This window comes from Bison bison, unplaced genomic scaffold (genome assembly GCF_000754665.1).
Source record: "Bison bison bison isolate TAMUID 2011002044 unplaced genomic scaffold, Bison_UMD1.0 scf7180017864325, whole genome shotgun sequence".
NCBI classification, from domain to species: Eukaryota; Metazoa; Chordata; class Mammalia; order Artiodactyla; family Bovidae; genus Bison; species Bison bison.
In genome coordinates this window covers 1,838,326-1,860,390 of record NW_011494897.1, presented here as the reverse complement: position 1 = coordinate 1,860,390, position 22,065 = coordinate 1,838,326, and the positions used below count along the sequence as shown (strand labels likewise).

The window sequence follows — 22,065 nt, the reverse complement described above, 5'->3', positions numbered from 1 at the left end:
GTTTCTTGCTTTTTCCATGATCCAGCGGATGTTGGCAATTTGATCTCTGATTCCTCTGCCTTTTCTGAAACCAGCTTGAACATCTGGAAGTTCACGGTTCACGTATTGCTGAAGCCTGGCTTGGAGAATTTTGAGCATTACTTTACTAGCGTGTGAAATGAGTGCAATTGTGTGGTAGTTTGAGCATTCTTTGGCATTGCCTTTCTTTAGGATTGGAATGAAAAGTGACCTTTTCAGTCCTGTGGCCACTGCTGAGTTTTCCAAATTTGCTGGCATATTGAGTGCAGCACTTTCACAGCATCATCTTTCAGGATTTGAAATGGCTCAACTGGAATTCCATCACCTCCACTAGCTTTGTTTGTAGTGATGCTTTCTAAGGCCCACTTGACTTCACATTCCAGGATGTCTGGCTCTAGGTGAGTGATCACACCATCGTGATTATCTTGGTCCTGAAGATCTTTTTTTGTACAGTTCTTCTGTGTATTCTTGCCACCTCTTCTTAATATCTTCTGCTTCTGTTAGGTCCATACCATTTCTGTCCTTTATCGAGCCCATCTTTGCATGAAATGTTCCCTTGGTATCTCTAATTTTCTTGAAGAGATCTCTAGTCTTTCCCATTCTGTTGTTTTCCTCTATTTCCTTGGACTGATAGCTGAGGAAGGCTTTCTTATCTCTCCTTGCTATTCTTTGGAACTCTGCATTCAAATGGGTATATCTTTCGTTTCTCCTTTGCTTTTTGCTTCTCTTCTTTCACAGCTATTTGTAAGGCCTCCTCAGACAGCCATTTTGCTTTTTTGCATTTCTTTTCCATGGGGATGGTCTTGATAGTACATTAAAAAAAAAATTTGTAAGTTAGGATTTCTGTCTTCTAATCCTAATATTAATCACTGATTCTTTGTTTCCAACCTCTGTGTGTTTCCTTTTTCTTCTCTTATAAAACATGTACTCTGTTGCTACTTATTTTTTATAGGTTGGGACAGGAAGGTTTAATAAAGTTCTATTTGAAACATGAGCCCTCAGGGCTAGTTAGACAACAGGCAGCACCTGGCAGTAATATCTGAATACACAAAAATTGGGAGTTTTGTGTTAAGGGTCTGGTTTTCTGAGAATTTTATCCATCTGGACAAGACTCAAAACAAAAAAATTTTTTTTTCATCTTTTACTCATGAGTTCTGAAGAAAATTCATTTGCGCCAGCAAATTTACCATGTGATCTCAAAGCATTCATCTTATTTTTTATTTTCAAAAGGGCCATCAAAAGTTTCCCCTTGAGATCTTAGGGGTTGATTGACCAGATTGACTTAGAGCCTAACATACTGACTCAAGATTTTTTTTTAATGTTTGAGAAGAAAACTTAGTTTTGTGACTTATGTTTTAACATTTGACTGGTATTATAGTCTACTGAAAAATGACCATCTCAGCTGGTTGGAAGTTCAATCTAAATGTTTAATAATGTAATCAGGTTGATTAAGATTCAGGGCTTGAAATAGCTAGTAGGTATAAGATGGTTGCTCAGGTAACAAAAGTTTGATAAGATATTGACGTTTTAAAATTGGTAAGTTGGGAAGCTCATGATTGCCATTTTTTGAGCCAGGAAGCTGAGGCCTGTTGAGGCTGTGACTCGGCTGAGGCTGCCCAGCCTGGCACTGAGCTTTCCTACTGCATTCTCATGTTGCCTTGGAGTCATTAGTTCTGAGTAGTAAGCTGAAAACAGTACACCTTGCTTGGATCATTGATACTTGAAAAAAAAAATTCAGGATTTAAAAAAACATGAATGTATTTTTCCTTAGAAATTATACTAACTGGCTGTCTGATGGAGTCCTGGATCTGTCACTTACTAATGGTGTAAATGCAATCTCTTTGAATCTCCTATTTTCTCATGAGTTGGTTTTTTTTTTCCCAAGGGATTTTGTATTACTTAGCTCACGCACTTACTTTGAAGATCAGAATTAAAATGAAAAATGTACAAAAGTGCTTATCAGATATCCCAATTCAGTGTGCTTCAGAAGAGTTCTGAGCATTATTCAGACTGCCACCATTGGTCTGCACCGCTAAAAGCAGATCCTTGTTGACATAGTATCTTAACCCCTCTCCTGTAGGAAGCATGATACAGGGATAAAGTGTGGGCTTTGACGCTAACAGACCTCAGCTGGAATTGCAGCACACCACTTACTGTTTGGGAACCTCCCTGAGCAAGTTTCCTCATTTGTAAAATGGGGATTTAAAAAATGCTGTTGCTGTTTTGTGAGTTACAGATAATGGGTGGACATTTAGCATCTAGCAAGTGAAGTGCCTTGAAGAAGGCGATGGCACCCCACTCCAGTACTCCTGCCTGGAAAATCCCATGGATGGAGGAGCCTGGTAGGCTGCAGTCCATGCGGTCGCTAAGAGTTGGACGTGACTGAGCGACTTCACTTTCACTTTTCACTTTCATGCATTGGAGAAGGAAATGGCAACCCACTCCAGTGTTCTTGCCTGGAGAATCCCAGGGACTGGGGAGCCTGGTGGGCTGCCGTCTATGGGGTCGCACCGAGTTGGACACGACTGAAGCAACTTAGTAGTAGTAGTAGTAAAGTGAAGTGCCTGGCATACAGTTGTATTCTCAATGGATACTATTGATCAGTTTTTAGTTAAAAGCTTTCATACTAGTAAGATTTGATTTATATAATAGTATTAGCTCAGGAGGTGATGGTCCCAAGAGTTCCTCACCAAACATAAGAACTTGCAGTGTCTTTTTATAATTGTTGTGGTAACCTTTGTGGTAACAATTTAGATAGTAACTTTCAAATACTTATGCCCAGATGCTACAAGCCGAGGAGACTTCCAGTACCTCTCAGTTGAATGAATTAATGATGGCGTCCCAGACAACTTTGCTTTCTCAGGAACCACGAGGAATAAGCGAGGATGTGACTGAGCTTAAAGGGACATTTCTAATCAATTTAGAAGGTAAGGAGATGAGAATGATACAAATACCAGATAACAATGGTATGTGGACAACTGAACAATAATTACAGGTCATCTCCAGCTGAAAGGCAGATACACACTTGGTGAGTGCATCTTTCTATAGAAAGTGAAAACAGTGGCCAGGTTTCTGAACCAGCTAAGTGCCCTACCTGGTGATCTTGGGAACACAGGGGTAGGGAGAGGAGGGAAAACGTCATAGTCACCGTATGTGAAGTCAGTCTGCCTTACCTCAGTTGGCCTGTGTCCTTGTCCTTTGACCAACCCTACCATCCCTCTCATGTTCAATCTACAATTTATTATGCTCACCCCAAATTACAGTATCGTAGCCACTCATAATGAGTCAAGGAAGTTTTATTGAACTCATTCCCACAGTGATATCTTATAAGCAGACCTTTTGTAGGCATTTGTTTGATTTGAGGATCTTTTGTCAACTTACTTCATTCTCATTGATGGAAATGAAAGCTGAGTAACGTTAACAGAACAACATGAGTGTATCTTAGGAACAGTGATGCTGTGTATTTCATAGTAGCTTTTAGGCACCAGCAAGAGGTAGGAGACTCATCTATAGCCATCAGTTTAAATTGGAGCCCTGGCAGCACTGATCATGTAGTAGACTCATATTAATCTGCTTTCCAGAACGTTAATTTATATTCTCTGTGCAGTGACTAGAAAATGATTTATTTTCTGTCTGAGGTCTATTCATTATGGACAAATTTTTGTTTCCTTTTGTCCAAACCAAGAAGTTTAATGTGGGGGCACTGCTCGTTGTCCCTCTAATTTGGCTCTTTTAAAATTCTTAAGAATGTAGCTGGAGAGGAGAGGCAGTGTAATTATCAGAACTGGACACAGATGAAGAGCAAGCAGGCATGCTCTGCCTGACTAGGTACAGAACTCCCATGACCTGTGGAAAAATCAGCCTCTCAGGGTCTCAGATTCCTCCTCACCAGTCATCAGGTTGTGTGAGCCTACCATCTTGGCTGTTTCTGTACAAATGTGTAAGGGAAGCAGTATTTCCCAAGGCAGGGAGGAAGCTCTGAAAAGGGGGCACCTGGAGAAATACAGAGATGCACAAGTTCAGTGGCCTGTGAGGAATACTCTCCACATGTTTTTCTTCCACAGGTGGCGATATTCGTGAAGAGTCTTCATACAAAGTAATTGTCATGCCAACTACGAAGGAAAAATGCCCTCGCTGTTGGAAGTACACAGCTGAGTCATCAGATACACTGTGTCCCCGATGCGCAGAAGTTGTGAAAGGGAAGTAGGACCTCAGGGTGTGTCGACGGCTTTCTGAGCAAGAACCTCCTGACAGGACTGAGTAGGGGTCTAGATGGGTTGTTTACAGTACTGGAGAGAAATCCAAGATTGAGGATGAGTCAAAGTCAGAGCTACAAGTGTTTTTCTGTAACTAGATAAACAATAATGTGTATATATACATATGGAAACATATACATTTGCAGGTGGATCCATAATGGACTTAACTCAGAACATAACACTGAAAATGCTTGCCTACAAATGTGCTGAGCGGAAAATGTTTTATATTTTATAAACTTTCTTCACTCAGTATTTAAGTTCTATAACATCTAAAAATAAAGGCACCTGGAAAATTACTGACTGGTGGTGGTACACAAGTTGTGAATAGCAAGTAAAAAAATGTGTTTTGAACAGCAACGGTGCAGGGGTCTGTCACTTAGGAGATGAAGAGAGTAATTTCATTCTGCCTTAACAGCAAACATCAACCTTTTCAGAACAGCTAGCTCTTTGGGCTGCACATCAGAAAAAGTCACCAAATATGTCTCATATAAGAGGGGAAAAACACATTAATACTATATAAATGTTAAGGAAACAACATGAAAGCTGAAAATTTATTTCACTAATATACATAAGTTCACAACAATGAACAGACACAGAAAATAGCAGTATATACAGAATTTGACTACTTACAATACATTACAATAGATAATATGGAATAAACAATTCCATATAGGATTAAAATCTTTCTAGGGATGGTTAATTCTATTTAGCAGAAATATAACAAATCCATTCCTATCAGGGTGAGGGAGGGCTTTCACTGTTGCTATAGAGTACTTTTAAAAATATCTGCCTAAGTGAAATGAACCACAGTAACTGCTAAGAGAACTGATTCCCTGTATGCTTAGTATTATTAAATGAGTTTTCTGTGATTTTAAATTGTAATCATTTTTTTCAAGAAAACTATTTAAATTTAACTGTTTACCTTGACCCTAGTTGAGTTTTTATAACAAAGGTGAAACTCTTTTCTCCATACCTCATTTTTCTTTTTACAAAAGTAGGACGTATTTAGAAGCCTGGTACTATTATTTCTCCCTATCTGCATTTATCCTGTATATTCTAGTTCTATATCTAAACACAACTTGTAATGCAGAAGTTATGATTATTTGAACCCTTTTGACTTCCTTTGCATTTACAACAGAATTGAAAGAAGGTACAGAATGCTTACTTAATGATAACAAGGAAACGTATATGAGGATGGGAGTATATCTAAGAAAAAGCTACTCACTGGTAAATCGGCTTTGCACCAATAACTGCAGTAAGTGCAATGCACCTGTTTCAGAAACTGCCTGTTCTGTGTGAAACTTGATTCCGTTCTTTGTGGCTCTTCATGGTTACAGACTGTATACACAGGTATTTGTTTTCCTTTCCTCTACCAGATTTATTTTTAAAGCCCTTAACGAAACAGTAAAATATTTAACTGCTTTTCTTAACCATGCAACTGAGAATTCAATTTTAAAATTCTCTCAATGGCAAATTTTAGGAGTATAAATCTAACTAGAGACTCAGTGATTTGTTATGGTCCTAGGAGCCGTATTCCAGCTTATTAATATATTCTCAACAATCCCAAAATTTGATTGTGTGTCCTATCAGAGTAAGTTCAACCAGTGTTGTTATCTAAAATGCTTGTTAGATACCCCCCAAAGTGATAATGGAATCAGAGTGAGTAATTTACTCTTTAACAATGCCTGTAATTCCAAGTTTCTCTGACCAGCCTCCAAGGTTCAGAACTACTTTCAGAGTATCTAGACAAGTCACGGAAAGAACTCATCTTGTAGAGTGCATGTAACAAGTGACTACAGAATGCCTGATACTCAGAAATCACGTGAATGTGTCTGGATGGGTACCAGCGATCCCAGCAGAGGCTGAGGGTCTGGACCGCCTGGAGGCCTTTTTCAGTGTTACTGCTGCAGAGCGTATGCCTCGGTCAGACACATGGACCTTCACCCCAAACACTCAAGGCACCTGAAAAATTAATCTCTCACGATTTAAAATGAAACAGTAATTACCAGGTTTTAGACAGTACTTATTTGAATGTGATCTCTCTGTTAAAAAGAATTTACATTGGGATATTCTCAGACATCAGACTTTTCCTTTATATTCCTGAAAACAACGCCTCAAATTTGCACAATTGCAAGAGCTGGCTTCTTCCTGAGGAAGTGAAGAAACAAACTTTTGTATCACAACGAGTTGCTACGTGTAACAACTGTGACCCAGGACATGTCAACAATTGCGCTGTATGGCTACATTCCGAAGATTTACCTTGATAAATACTTGGTATTTGTACAGCTCAAAGTACTTTTTTTTACAGAGTTTTGGTTAATTTGGTTTTAATCAACAAATGATTATTCAGCACTTGGACTGCTCTAGGCACTGTAGGGTACAAAATTAGTTGTATTCATCCTCTCAAGCCAGCAGTGAGGTAGGTTTGCTAAGCTGTAGTATCATCACTAAGCATTTTCTATACTGTTCCTAAGAACAGGTAACATGACCAGATCCCAGAAACAGACATTTCTAAACACTTGTAGGAAAAATAAAGTTGGATTTAAATTTTTAGCATCTTTGCCCTTTTTTTAAACATAAGTTTTACAAGATAATACATTTTTACAGTTACCTGATATGGATACAATTTTGAATCTTGGCAAAAAGCAAATCTTAACTTGCATTATAATTAATTTTGCTGGGTTAGATTGCATCTCAGATTCTGTTTTGGCAAGTGCAACAGGTTAAGGGTTCTACTTAGTGTCCATTCTGATGAATATGATGGTCTTGAACCCATTATTCCTCCTCTGATGGCACCAGCATAACCTCCTCTGGGAAAGAAGCCTGTCAGCATCCAGAACTCCAGGGGGCAGTCCCCCAGGACGGGATTAAGCATGATAACAAAAGCATTTTCCCAACATTTATTAAAACAGAGTGAGACAGTTCTCTCATTTTACTGATGGGGACTACACATGAACACATTTAAATTTAATTACAATAACATTTTGAGTACGAAATATAGAATCTTATAAGAACATAATCTGTAAATTATAACCAGTTTTAAATAGCAAATTTGGACAATAAAGCTACTTAAGTGCTTAAATCAAAAATAAACAGGAAAACAGCTTCAAGAGAAATTGATAGTATAACTGATACCTGTTTATATTTTATTGTCAGTATTAACCAAAGGTGGAATTTAGCCAAGACTGCACTTTTTAAAAGTAATGTGTATTTTTATTTACTTTACAAAAGAAAAAAACATACTTCCTCCGTAAAATTCCAGATCTTATTGTGTAAAATAACCATGCACTAGTTCATATTAGAGTCACACAATTTGAGACTGTTTGCAGGAGATAAGTGTCATAAAGGAGGAAGAGATATGGCTTCCACAGCTTCAGTGAGGTGTAAGGCTAAACTATACTGCCCGTGGTTTTCTGGTAAAAGCTCAATGACTTTATTTACTAGTTTAGCTGTTGTTGCAATGGGCACTTCTGTGTTTTGAAGATCCTGGGGGTTCTGCAAATGGGACACAAAAATAACCCATCAGTTACATACAACCAAGTAATTGCTACTTAAGAGTTAGCAGGAGAGTAATTTCCCAATAAAAATGCTTTTGTTCAGAATTAAGAAAATCCCATTTTTCTCCACTATTAAAAATGCATAAGAGAAAGCCTCCAGTGGCTGTCTGCCTCCCTCATGCCCAGCACTCACCATGGCCTTCAGCCAGGTGCACAGCGTGGGGGGCAGCCTGGCGAGCAGCTCCAGCCCCTCCCTCGTCTGTGTGCGGAGCACGGCGTGCGCCAGCCGCTGCCCCATCAACACCAGCAGCTGCGAGGCCAAGACCTCTTTGTCCTGAACCTGGAGGATGGCCTGCAGGGAGGAGCGTGGACAAACGTACGGACTTCATGTTACTTCTGCCTCTGGCAAGGGTCCCAGTTTTCTGAGTGGCTGGCTCCTTCCTGTCCTTGGGGCTCAGCTCAGAAGTCACCCCTGATCATCCTATTCTACTTCTGCTTATTCACATGATCTTAGTGATTTTCTTCACAGCATTTACAGCTCAATCCAGAATTGAGCGTGCTTCTCAGCTCCCATAAGTAGACTGCATTTGGAGGAAGGCACCCTGTCTGTTTACTGCTCTGTCCCTCTGCATAAAACAGGTCTGGCATACTGCCCGAGTTATACTAAACACTGGCCACAAACAGGAATTTGATTAGTTTCTATTAAAAAAATTTTTTTTTGGCCAAGCTGTGCAGCATCCGGGATCTTAGTTCCCTGACCAGGGATTGAACACAGGCCCTCAGCAATCAAAGCGCAGATCCTAACCACACTGGACGACCAGGGAATTCCCTAGTTACTTATTTTAATCCTGTTCTACTATTGTGCCTAGGAGTTGTAACAAAGGAAGGGAAAACAAGCTTTACTGGCAACTTTACTGATTCTTTACCCCAACTGCCAGGTTTACAACTTGAGCCCAGAGGACACTCATAGGCTGTTTGTTACCTCCTCTCCTAGGTGGTCAGCTCCGTAGTTGTAGAGTTCCCCCACATAATGCCTCCTGACAACATCTTCATTGACTTGAAGGTGATGGGCCAGGTCCACGGCCAGCGCTGGCCAGTCCTGGTCTTTACCAAAAGGGGCGGTTGCTGCCTCTTCTGTGGAGTCTCTGTCTTTTGCAACTGTGTGTCGGGCCTGGACAGCTGCACTGACGACTTTCAGTAAGAACTTGAAGGTGGAGAAACAGATACAGCAAAATCTTGTTAGTATTTTCATTAAAAAATATGCAATTCCAAGTAACTTGGCTTTTCTGTCATTTAGAGTAGTTTTTCCATTATATTTAGTTATCAAAAAATGATACAATTTAAAGAGAAACTAGTTCTCAAAAATACCTTAGAGCTGGTCATCCCAATAGCTGTAATTTACCTGTTGTCGTACAGAAATAAAATTTGGATCCATTTCCCCACTAGGTAATAACTGAATTGAAGTTAAGTCTTTGAAAAATGCATTTTTCCCCTAAAGAAAAAGAAAAGACCAAGAAAATTGATAAGTATGGGCTGTTATGGGGGGGAGGGGGTATAAAGAATAACTCACATACCCATGGCCAATTCAGGTTGATGTACAGCAAAAACCATCACAATACTGTAAAGTAATTATCCTCCAATTTAAAAAATTAAAAAGAACTCATGATTTGACTTTGTCTTTGAACACTAACACTTCAGAATTCTGTTCTTTTGATTTTCGTAAGCATTATGGTGAAAGCAGCCTTAAGGGTGAACCCCAGGGGTGCCCTCCTCCCGGTACCCAAGCCCTGTGTAATTCCACTCCCCTGATGTGGGGCTGGTGAGCAGGGTTAGGCAGAGAGGACAGCCTAACACTTTGAAGATCAGGTGACACAGGGCTGTGGCTTCTGCCCTAGAAGCTCCTGTTCACTCTCACTTGCTCTGAGGGCAGCCACCTGGGAGCTGCGCTGTGCAGTGGCCCACATGAGGAGAACTGAGTCCCGCCAACCTCTTGGAAGCCTGTGAGTGCATTTTGATCCCCGCTCTGGTGGAGTCCTGGCTGACACACCAACCGCAGACAAGAGAGACCTTGAGCCAAAGCCGCCTACACTAGGGGAACACAGATCGGGACTCACAAAAATGACACGTTTGCTGTTTTCAGCCACTGAGTTTGGGGATCATTTGTATGTAATGGGGCTTCCCTGGTGGCTCAGGTGGTAAAGAATCTGCCTGTTAAGTAATAATCGGTAACTAATACATGTATAGATGTGTGAATTGGACTGTGAAGGAAGCTCAGCACCAAAGAACTGATGCTTTTGAACTGCGGTGTTGAAGACTCTTGAGAGTCCCTTGGACTGCAAGGAGATCCAACCAGTCCATTCTGAAGGAGATGAGCCCTGGGTGTTCACTGGAAGGAATGATGCTAAAGCTGAAACTCCAGTACTTTGGCCACCTCAGGCAAAGAGTTGACTCATTGGAAAAGACTCTGATGCTGGGAGGGATTGGGGGCAGGAGGAGAAGGGGACGACAGAGGATGAGATGGCTGGATGGCATCACCAACTCGATGGACGTGAGTTTGAGTGAACTCCGGGAGATAGTGATGGACAGGGAGGCCTGGCGTGCTGCAATTCATGGGGTCACAGAGAGTCAGACACGACTGAGCAACTGAACTGAACTGAATACATTGTAGGTATTTGAATCCTCTAAAAATACTTGTTGAACTGTTTAAAAGCACCTGTTTAAGAAAATAGAGCCAAAAAGGAATATCAGAAAATACGGTTTAGAAGTTCTCAAGAAGGAAATGCTCTTTGCAAGAGCAAAGAGCACTGGCCTGTAAGTTGTAAGATCTGGGCTCCAAGCCCACTCCTTGCACCCAGGTCATCTTGAACAAAGGATCCCACCATTCTAGGGTGCTGTTCTTTCAGGTCATGCCAGATATCGCCTAAGGTACTTTCTAGACCTAATCTGTGATTACAGGTCATCTGGAGGGACTGCCAAGAAGCCATTCATCCTTTGGTGATAGAACATGCCAGACTTCTGAGGGCAACCTGCTCCCTCTGAACATCACCTTTTGAGAGTTTTCCCATGCACTCACTCACAGTCTGTAGTTTCTACCTGGAGGTCTTAGATATCGGGGTCTGTTCTACAGAAGGGCCTCCGGGATGGGCAGTATGTGTGCTTTTATTATTTACTATGTTCCAGACACTGCTGAGCACTTGGTGTTGAGTATGTCATTTAACCCTCAGGACAACCAGGAGTCATGACTCTCAGGCTAGGAGAACTGAAACAACTCTACCAGTAAATGCAAAGGTGGGAGGGGCTCTGCGTCACCTGCCACAGCACACTGCTTTGCTACCTGCACGTGAGTCACACAGCTGCCCCAGGCCACTCAAGCGCAATCTGGGCTGGGACTAGCATCACCACCATGCATGTCCAATGCTGGATGTGGTCTCGTTTTGAGAAGTCCCTTTTTGAGGGGAGTACTGAGCTAGACACTTTATTTTTATTTATTTTTTTAAATCCAATTTTAAAGTACTTGTTAGAAATGAATTTCTTAAAATACACTATTTCTGCTTATATTTATTCTCAAACTCATCATGTCCAGAACCCTTCTAAATGGGCTTCCTTTAAATGGCATGTCCAGCCCCCCAAACTTGATATTGGGTTGAATTTTCATCCCCTCTCCTCCACCCTGCACTAGTCTGTCATAAGGTGGCTTATTCCTCAAAATCCCTCCATGATCTTTATTATTTTTTCCCAGGCCACATGGTCACCAACTCCTGATTCCCACTGGCTTCTCCAAGAGGCTTGATTTCCTTGATTGCCACTGGCTTCTCTACTCACCACCTGCCCCATCCCTTCTGCAGACCTCTGTCACATAACTTCTCTTTATCATCTCCTTAATTATGAATGTACCAAATATTTATTGGGTTCCTATTATGTACCTGGCACGGCACACAGACATGGGGACATGGCCAAGAGGTGGTCAGTTCAGGAAATGTAGACAAAGACTCTGAAGGGGAGGTGACACTTAAGTGATAAGTGAGTAACAAATAGGAACTGACCGTATGGAACAGCTGGCTGTGAAAATGGAACAATACAACAAGACAAGAGGTGAGAAAAATGCCTGCCTTCTCCTAGGGGTGGAAGTGGTGAGCAGTGGCTAGAGCATGGGGTGTGAGGAATGGACAAGCGGGAGGAGAGGTAAGTCAAGGGGCGGGGAAGCCGCCTTCTCGGGCTCCACATTTCCACGCGGCAGGAAATAGTAATAACATGGTTAGTAACAGTAGTTGTAACAGTAACAGCAGGTCTCTGCTCTCCCCCTGCACTCATTGCTCCCCACAGGGACAGTGCCTTTGGGAGGAGGAACTGAGCTCCGGCAGCACCCTGCTTTCCCCCTTCTTGAGGGGGGCAGTCCTCCTGCAGGGGCTCCTGTCCTCTGCTCCCAGCACCAGGAGCCAGAGGGGTCTCCAGCGGTGGTCTGGCTGCAGAGTGAGACCAGCACTATGGACACAAGCCCGGGTGGAGAAGCCAGGCAAGGCTGTGTCTTATGTCCCAGCATGAATCTAGTATGACTGAATCTTAGTTTGGGAAGGAAGGTCTGGCAGCAGGGACTATGGAGGGAAGCTGGAGACTGCTGGACCAGCCTAGGGGAGACGATGAGGCCTGAGCCTGGGCCACAGTGATGGAGAAGGATGGGCAAGAGGGGATGCAAGGAAGAACCGACGATGAGCTCACGGTGGCTCTGGAACCTGAGGAAGGGGACTGAGCTAGATGTTTCCCAGGCTACTAGTTTCTGCCACATCACAGATGGTGACATCACTCACCAACTGACCAAGCCAGTGAACTTGGGGGAACAGCAAGTGTAGGTCAAGGGTGGGTAGGGGCGGGGATAGATATTTCAGGAAGGAGGTATGTGCAGCCCACCACACAGGCCGATAGAGGCATTCAGGAGAAACACATGCCCCAAATCCTGGGGACAGGTCAGGCCTGAACACACACAAGAGGGAGAAAAAGAACTTATTGAAGATGAATGATGGGTAGAGACGGCTGAGAGGGCCGAACCCCGGGACACCCATATTTCAAGTAAATCAGAACAGGGAGCCTGACAAAGAATAGAGGACCAAGACCCCCACAGCAAATAATCCTATACAAGACACAAAAGACCAAGTGACTTCTCTCTGATAAGACAGTTCTGCTAGACCCTCAGCTCCAAGAGGATCCCAAGTGCTCTCCGAATTACCTTACTGTCAAAAAGAGAGAGCGGCTTCACGGTCTTGAGAGAGAACCTCATGACAGCGTAGAGGATGGCGCCCAGGACAGAATGGTGCACCACCAGCGGGTAGTGGATGTGCTTCTGATCCAGGGCCAGCTCCACGATGGAGACCGGGCCTTCCACAGTCAGCCAGGCGTCCTCCGTGTCCAAGACGGGCACCTGCATTTCATCCCGGCTGACGTCTGCCTGGGTGTTTTGAGAAGGGAGAGCTATGTTCAGAATCGGAGAAATGACAGTTTGCCAATATCTTAATGAGCTTCTTACCAGCAGCAAAGTAGAAACCCGTATTTTTCCCCATCCCTCAAGTTATAATTAAAAAAAAAATACTAATAAGATACGTCACTATTTTTTAGGCTTACGTCAAAACTTCGAAGAGAATAAACAAAAAACAAGCTCTTTTTATATAGTTCTTTCTGAAGTCCAATGAGTTTCAAAATACTTGATATCTTAGAGACAGTTCAGCATAAAAACACCACCCTTCTACCTCCATTAAAGTCTGAAGAAGATCCCAGCAGCAGCCGAGGAAGGAAGTCACTGCTGTGTCGCTCATCCCCACATCCTGTTTGTGAGAAGGGACATCATTAGCTCCAGCAGGAAAACTGGTAGGTTGTAATCAGAAGAATAAATAGAACATATGCATCTAGTTAACTGCCTTTCCCCACTGAACAGACAGGTAAGAACTGAAAGTCAAGGCACTCGCACATTTTAATCTCTCTGTGTAGAGTCAGCAGATTTTAAAATCTGGCTTTTAAAAAACATGGTTCTGCTCTCAATTTTTAAAAACTGAGTATCTTTCTGTATTGGAAAGAGGCGGTGTTGTCAGTCAGCCACAGATGGCTTGCGTCTGGCTTGCTTAGGCATCTGCTGGCCAAACAATCACGGTGTGTGTGTGCAAGAGTACACAAGACAGGCCAACCTGGAAAGTTCCAGGACAATAGCCTGATCTGGTTTCAGAGCATCTTTCAGGAACTGAACCCTCTGAACTAAAGTAAGATCCCCTAGCTGGTGAAGTAAACACCAGACTGATGGTGTGGGCAATGGATCTTTCCTGAAGGGGCCTGTCCAAGGGGCCACTGTGCTCACATGAGGTCTTCTTAAAACCAACAGCCACAAATCCCTGACATCCCTAAGTAATTCATCCTTAAGGAATACAGCATATGTGTATGTGTGTATTTACACACATATTAACAGTAGTCACAGAGCCACACTCAAGAGCATACAGACAAATTCTTCAACGATGGAGATTTTTCAGGACTAAGGGCCTATATAAAGGCTGGATTCCTGTGTCCTAGTATTTCTTAAAATATCTGTAATAATATTTCAAAGTTTTGAGCAACACTAGCTGGAAAATCCTATGGATGGAGGAGCCTGGTAGGCTGCAGTCCATGGGGTCGCTAAGAGTTGGATACGACTGAGCGACTTCCCTTTCACTTTTCACTATCATGACTGGAGGAGGAAATGGCAACCCACTCCAGTGTTCTTGCCTGGAGAATCCCAGGGACGGTGGAGCCTGGTCTATGGGGTCGCACAGAGTCGGACATGACTGAAGCGACTTAGCAGCAGCAGCATTACTAATCACTGACCTCAAATATAAACCCCTGTATCCATGGGTAGAAACATCATTTAAGACTGTTTGTACAACAGCTATTACATAAAGGTAGATAAAGTTCACTACTCATATGAATCCACTTCAATTATAAATTTCTAATTTGAAAGACAGCAAAAATATGCAATTTTTTTTTTGTGGACCTCCTGTCCACAGTCCAAAGTTGAAGACATCTTGGCAAACTTAGTTTAAACATACTATTTGATGATGTGGAAAGGTAAATTAAAATTGACCATAAGTCATAACCAGTTTCCTTATTAATACAGTGTTCTCTTTCCATTTTTCTTATCTCTCACTACATCATCAAAATGGTAAAAGGCAAAGTTCACCCCCACAGTTAATAAGGTACTATATAAAGTGCAGAATTAACAACTATTCATCTAGTTAAGGAAGATTCACTTACCCTTCGGCATAATCTATCCTTTGGTGCTTTTCCAACCTAAGACAAGAGGACACAAAATGCTGCATTTAATTAGAAATTTAAATCAAAAGGCATTAAACTATGGTATAGAAAGTAAAAAGTAACCAAATTTTAAAAATATACATGCAGCTATAAGTAAATGCAGTACTAGTGTCATCAATTAAATGTTGGTTGTACTAATTTGTAGCATAAAACAATTAATTTTGTGGTGGAACTTAAAAAAATATATATTATGAAAATATATTACACTGGGCTCACAAATCATTCTTTTCAAAAATACTTATTTTTGAACTATTAAATAAGAAAACCCCCAAAAATCAGGTTCCCCATTTCCATAATCAAACTGTGTTGCCTTAAAACCTATTTAGAACCAAACTGAAGGTTACGAATAAGGAGCAGCTAAAAATTCCGCTTGTTCATAATGATACACAGTACTTTTAAAAGGTCAGAAGGAATAACCATCTATAGCAGACAGAAGCTATATTACTGGCTCAGAAAAATCAGCTGATGTTCTTATTCCATAAGTAATTCCTAAGATCCTACTGTACACTTTATATGGGGTAGTAAGTGGAAGATAAAGTTCTGCCCTTCAAGAATATTACGTGACAAGAAAATTCACAGGAAACAGAAAGTGAAAGGACAAAGGCCTCTTCACCTCATCACCTCTCACTGTGATTACTTCAACGGCCTTCAAAACAACCACGTTCAGCCCACCCCAATTGCAACATACTTCATCCTGCTGCCCGAATCATCTTTTAAGATGCAAATCTGATCATATCATTCTTCTGCTTAAAACTGCTCCAAGTCTCCAAGATAAAAATAACAGCTACCGTTCAGTGTGCCCTCCCCGACTGTGCCAGGCCCTCTGCTAAACAGCTGACATACACTAGAAAACCCCAGATCCATAGCCCACAGAGGAGGTTCTCCATGGTCCACTTCCTGCTCCTGTCTCTAGCCTGACCTTCAACCAATCAAAGCTACTTGCAGCTCTCCGAATCTGACACGCTGTCTCCCATCTCCAGGGCTTTCTGTGGAAACATTTTATTCTCACCCTTCTTTTTACTGATTCATACGTATATTCATCCTCCAAAATCAGCCCAGAAGCCTCCCCTTGTCACTCACGTTCCTCTTCTGAGTTCTAAAAGCACCCTATTGCCTGTTTACCATCTTTCCGATGGTGGGTTGAGGGCGGGCTGTGACTTTATTCTCTGCAACCACAGAACCTGGCACCGTCCTTGGCACAGAAGAGATACTCATAATAAATATCTATTGAATGAATGATTATAAACTCTCTGCTTCCTGGTTTAGGGCTGCTAAACCCAACTCAAGTTGTGAGGGTGAGATGGGACAGTTGGGGTAGAATGCTGAACATCTGCACAGCTTAACACATGGAAAAGGCTTTGCATTATGTCTCTCAAGACGGTGGTCAGAGTTGTGAAACAGAGCAACAGTACACAGGCCAAAAGGAGTGAGTTTCAAGAAATAAGCAGGTAAATGGGCAAGGAAGATGAGCACACAGGGAAGAACAGTTAGATTTAACTAAAAAAAAAAAAGTTACCAGTGATGTCAAAGTATTTTCTACAGAAGTTGTGGCCTATAGTGGGTCTGAGCCGTAGTGCTCTTTATGGTTTAGGAATGTCTGTCACTGTACATTTAATAGCATATGCTGTCATTATGGTGGTAGCAATCCCAACATGCACTTAGCTGCTGCTGGAGTAACCGACATTCTCCACTGGCCTGCGAGGTGCGCTGCCGCTCAGCTTGAGGCCCAGAGGCAACGCCAGCAGCTTCTCTCCCACTGGCTGAGTTACAGGCTTACCTTTTATATCTGTTCCCAAATCTACCTATGCTGGTTGTACATATTGTAAGTCTGTAATTTAATTAAATAACTAATAAAATATGAATAAGGAAAACAAGGGAGTTCTTTACATGAATACTGTGCAGACTGCTTTAAAAAGATTTATGGAAGACAGTAGCTCACTCCAAGGTCTACTGGATTAGATATAGAGAAACAACTATAAAGAGTAGGGGACAAATTACAAAAATCCTAAGATTTTATACTCAGATGGCATCACTGTTTTAAAGAGACAGGATTTAGAAATTACAGGCAATATATCATGGGTGAGGTTAATGTAGAAAAACTTCAGTAAAACTGCAATCAACCCTATTTAGAGAAAATATCTTGGCCCTACATCCCATGATCAATGAGAAATTGCATGTTTATATGTTTTAATTTAAAATGCAAATCCATGCTTGAATTCACCACTGGTCCTAATCACCTGGGTTAAGAGGCTTTTACAGGATATTGCTCTCTTTCAAGGATTTGGGCTCTTCAAGTCACCAAAATGCCAGGACAACTGAGCATAAATAAAATGCAGTTATCAAATTAAAAAAATAGTCTAACAAGGCCTAATGTAAATAATCTTTCTTATATCAGCCAATTATTAATGGAGCCAAATAAACAAGAAGTCATTATAGGAAACTTCAAATTTAAAATGACCTTACCTTATCCATCAAGTACGTAGCAGCAGAAAACCTTTTGACTAAGAATGTGTTCCACATCATCAGTGCAATGCCTGGATAGCAAGTGAAGTAAAGAAGAAGAATGCTTATATGTCTCCTCTCTCACCATACACAGCAAACTGTTTTCTTCATTAAGTTTATAAAACTACCTGTGTTATTTAGATATTACTTCTTATATCTTATATAATATTTATAAAATTAATAAAAACCTTTATCATCTATAAAAATCAGAACTGGGCTGTGTGAGAGGCTATCCAAATGGCCAATAAGCATAAGAAAAGACGGCGTCATTAGTTATAAGAGAAACAGAGATTAGAACTACACAGAGATATCATTACATGACCAACAGAAAGGCTAAAATTTTTTAATATGACAACACCAAGTGTGGATGAGGATGTGGAAACAGTGGGGCTGCTCACACACTGCTGGTGGGATCACCACCTGGAAAAACCCCTTGGAAAACTGCCTGGCCCATATCTACCTAAGCTACGTATGCCTACCGTGTGACCCAGCAAGTCCTCTGCAGAAACAATCACAAAAATATGTACAAGAGAGTCAACAGCCAAACACTGGAAACAACCCTAAAGGATTTTTCTTATATGTAACCACTAAATAAAGCAATATACAAAAAAAGTATTAAAAAGCAAAACAAAATACAAAAAAAAAATATTTAAAAAGAACTCAACCAAACAAAAAATCTGGGCTTTACATGTCCATAAACAATAAACTGTGGCACTGATACTAGAATTTCCACAATAGCTGTCAGTTAGGCAGCATAAACATGACATTTCACATATTGCCTTATTACCCACAAAGCTGCTTCCGTAACTAGGAGTGAGGTTATGCAGAAGCCAGGAAACTTACTCAATGTACAAATTGGATAAAGTGTGTTTTTCTTTTTTAATTGAAGTAAAGTTAATTTATAATGCTGTGTTAGTTTCAAGTGTACAACAGTGATTCAGATATATATACACACACACACACACATCTATGTGTATATACACAAACACACACCCCACTCATATTTATATATATATATATATTCTTTTCCCTTACAGGATATTTCAAAATATTGAGTATAGTTCCTTGCGCTATACAGGAGGTCCTTGTTGGTTATCTATTTTGTATGTAGAAGTGTGGTAGTGTGTTAATCCCAAACTCTGAATTTATTCCTCCCGTGACAAACTGGGTAAAATTCTAACTTGAATACCAGCCTGTGATCAATGGTAACTTAATTTTATCAGCAAGGATAAATCCTCTAGAGACCTTATTTTCCAAATGAGCCACTTTAAATCCTTTTTCCACCCTTGGAAGAAAGTTAAGAGTAAAGAGATGAATATACAAAATAAATTATAAGTTCTTATCAAGTAAAACAAGAATTTTAGAATTTCTGCAATTTGACCCCATATCACCTGCAAGAAGGTGTTACAGAAGAAGAAATAAACAGCTTCTCTACAATGTATCACAGAGACAAAAAGGTGATTATCTCCCCTTATCTGGACCCAAATCCAGTTTCACCACTTAGTATCTTACTAACTTCCTATCTTAGTATCTCACAAGTTCATTACTGAGTTCCTTGATTAATTCTTACAGGGAAACTCTTCTATTAAATGCAGCCAGCAATCTGGTGACCATTTTTCTACAATAATTTGTACCATTTTTTTCAAGAAGACAACAGCAATCCCCGTGGTAAAGAAGCCAATGGAGAATGCTCATGTTCATTAAAAGAAGCACAAGATGGGAGGGATAGATTTGGAGACTGGGATTTGGCAGACACAAACTACTACATATAAAATAGGTGAACAACAAGGTCCTACTGCACAGCATAGGGAACTATATTTAATATCCTATAACAAACCATAGTGGAAAAGAATATGAAAAAGAACACATATATACATGTGTATGTGTGTGTATAACTGAATCACTTTGCTGCAGACCAGAAACTAACAGTATGGTAAATCAACTCTACTTCAATAAAACATTTTTTGAAAAGACAATATTGATGCATTTATTTTGTAAACAAATGAAATAAACTTAGATAATCAATAAATAAAAGAAAAAGAAGCAGCACAAAGTAATTTCTAGGATACAGTATTATTAGGCTTTGGCTACCCTAACTTTTTCATCAGGACTTACAGTTCTGAGCAGCCCATTCCTCGTTCCTTATCTACCCGTGAACTAGAGGGGGAATTAATAATTCATGCATAATATTCTCCTCACTACAGCTAGCAACAGTCATCAGCTCGGGAAACTGATGGGTGGGGAGAGATGGTGATAATTACCACCAGCCCCCATCTCCTTTCTGGACAGCATTTTTCAAGCAATTAAAACAGCTGGTACTGTGTATGCAGCCACACACAGTAACGTGTTAGGTGGTAGGACCTACTTTATTTTTATCAAATAAAAATATACCAGGATGTGAATTTAAAGAGATTTGGCTCTGTGAGGAAGGGGATGGGATAGTTAGGGAGTTTGGGATGGACATGTACACACTGCTATATTTAAAATGGATAACCAACAAGGACCTACTGTATAGCACAGGGAATTCTGCTCAATGCTATGTGGCAGTCTGGATGGGAGAGGAATTTGGAGGAGAAGGGATACATGTATATGTATGGCTGAGTTCCTTCCTGGTTCACCTAAAACCATCACAACACTGTTTGTTACCTGGCTATACCCCAATACAAAATAAAAAACATTATTAAAAAAAAAAAGAGAGATTTGGCTCTTTTGAAAGAAACAGTTACATTTTAAACACCTATTTACTTACCATTCTGAATATGGGCATTAAGAATATGCTTCAAGTGTTCTATTGACCTAACAAAAAAACGTGCTTCCTTGCATAGCGGAAGCAAGAAGAGAGAAAGAAGAGGTATTATTCAATAGTTGCTTCAAATATAAATGGAGACTTCTTACATACATTTCTACATAAACCCAAGAATGTTACAAGAACATGGAATTATTATATAAGAAGAAATTCTGCATAAGATAATGTTAATGGTCTCCCTTACAGTATCTATTTAACAACTGATTCCCGGACATCTGGATTCAAAATTTACTGTGGTCTGTACATCACAGCAATGCTCTCTCCAATAAATAGTTGAATTTCACACAAATGTAAAAACAGTAGGTTTATTTTCTTTGTAAATATCATTAATTAATTCTTCAACAACTACTTACTGAGCAACTACTATGCACAGGCTGCTAAAGGCAGCAGACATACTGTAATGAACAAAACAGACCCAAATCCTTGCCCTCACTGAGGTTACATTCTAGTGACAGAACTAGATGATAAGTACGGTAAGTAAATTATAGAGGATGTTTATAAAGGATGTTAGTGCTAAGTGCCAAGGAGAAAATATTAAAGCAGTGAAGGGAAATAGGAAATATAAGAGGGAATGCTGAACATTCAACTCTTTTTAATCAAGGCAGTTTAAAATTGTGGCCTGTACATTATTAAACATAGCAACTTTGCTAATGTGTGTCAAAAGTTCCCCAAAGGTAACTTCAATTGTTTTGAACCTAGTAAAGCTGTGTGTGTAAAATGATGAAACTGGGATAGGGGTTGTTGGATGGGGCAAGGAGATAAATATTTAACAGGAAAAAAACAAACAAGAAAAATGACTATTGATTTTAAATGTAAATAATTATAATAAATGACAACGGCAACACAAATCAAAATGTCAGGCACCATGTGTGTATTTTCTTTAAGCTGCTACAACTCTTCGAGATGCTACTGTTACGGTCCTCATCTACTTAAGGAGAAAATTGAGAACAAAAGGCTCAGAAACATTCCCAAAGGTCACACAGCCAGGAGCCATGGGGCTGAACAGTGTCTATTATGTAAACTGCCTTTGGTTTAGAAATGACCTCTGTAGGACAAAGATTTTTAACTTAAATATCGTTTTCTTAAACCTGAATCTGGAACTAATTCACTCAGATTTTAGAAAGTATCGTGCCTTTGTTCTAGTCCTAAGGTTCTTATATGGGACAAAGAGTTCTTATAAGGTTCTTATAATGGGACAAAAGTGTCCCATTTAAGGAAGAGACTAAACTTGCTCCCGTTTAGGCTGTGGGGAGGTCAACTGAAGAGTGATGGGAGGGGTATTTTTTGGTCAAAGTTTAATTGATCAAAGAACATTACTTTGTTTAAAGCACTTATTTTTAAAATGTCTTTCTTTAAAATGAAAGTGATTACATGTTCAAGACAACATTGTTTTATTTAGAGCAAGGAAAAATATCATTATCATTAGTATGCATGCTTATGTGTTGAGCTGCTTCAGTCACGTTTCTGTGACTTCACGGACTGTAGCCCACCAGGCCCCTCTGACCATGGGATTATCTAGGCAAGAATACTGGAGTAGGGTGCCAGGATCTCCTCGAGGGGATCTTCCCCACCAAGAGATCGAATGCATCTCTTATGTCTCCTGCCTTGGCAGGCGCGTTCTTTACCACTAGCGCCACCTGGGAAGCTCCTATCATTAGTATTT

At 40.5% G+C, this 22,065-nt stretch overlaps 2 protein-coding genes across 2 annotated transcripts in view; one reads left to right on the top strand and one right to left on the bottom strand.

Moving 5' to 3' along the window:
- IARS2 (isoleucyl-tRNA synthetase 2, mitochondrial) overlaps nt 1–4,570 on the top strand; it is a 44,354-nt gene extending 39,784 nt beyond the window's left edge. Inside the window, exons 22-23 of the mRNA XM_010853265.1 lie at nt 2,801–2,945; nt 4,083–4,570. Coding sequence (XP_010851567.1) covers nt 2,801–2,945; nt 4,083–4,225 — 288 coding nt within the window. The 3' untranslated portion in view covers nt 4,226–4,570. The remainder of the gene's footprint in view (nt 1–2,800; nt 2,946–4,082) is intronic.
- A 227-nt stretch (nt 4,571–4,797) lies between these two features.
- RAB3GAP2 (RAB3 GTPase activating protein subunit 2 (non-catalytic)) overlaps nt 4,798–22,065 on the bottom strand; it is a 105,245-nt gene continuing 87,977 nt past the window's right edge. The window contains exons 27-35 of the mRNA XM_010853264.1: nt 20,346–20,412; nt 17,558–17,628; nt 15,035–15,070; nt 13,510–13,584; nt 12,993–13,211; nt 9,174–9,263; nt 8,754–8,975; nt 7,965–8,123; nt 4,798–7,769 (exon numbers count right to left, since the gene is read on the bottom strand). Of these exons, the coding sequence (XP_010851566.1) occupies nt 7,614–7,769; nt 7,965–8,123; nt 8,754–8,975; nt 9,174–9,263; nt 12,993–13,211; nt 13,510–13,584; nt 15,035–15,070; nt 17,558–17,628; nt 20,346–20,412 (1,095 nt within the window). The 3' untranslated portion in view covers nt 4,798–7,613. The remainder of the gene's footprint in view (nt 7,770–7,964; nt 8,124–8,753; nt 8,976–9,173; nt 9,264–12,992; nt 13,212–13,509; nt 13,585–15,034; nt 15,071–17,557; nt 17,629–20,345; nt 20,413–22,065) is intronic.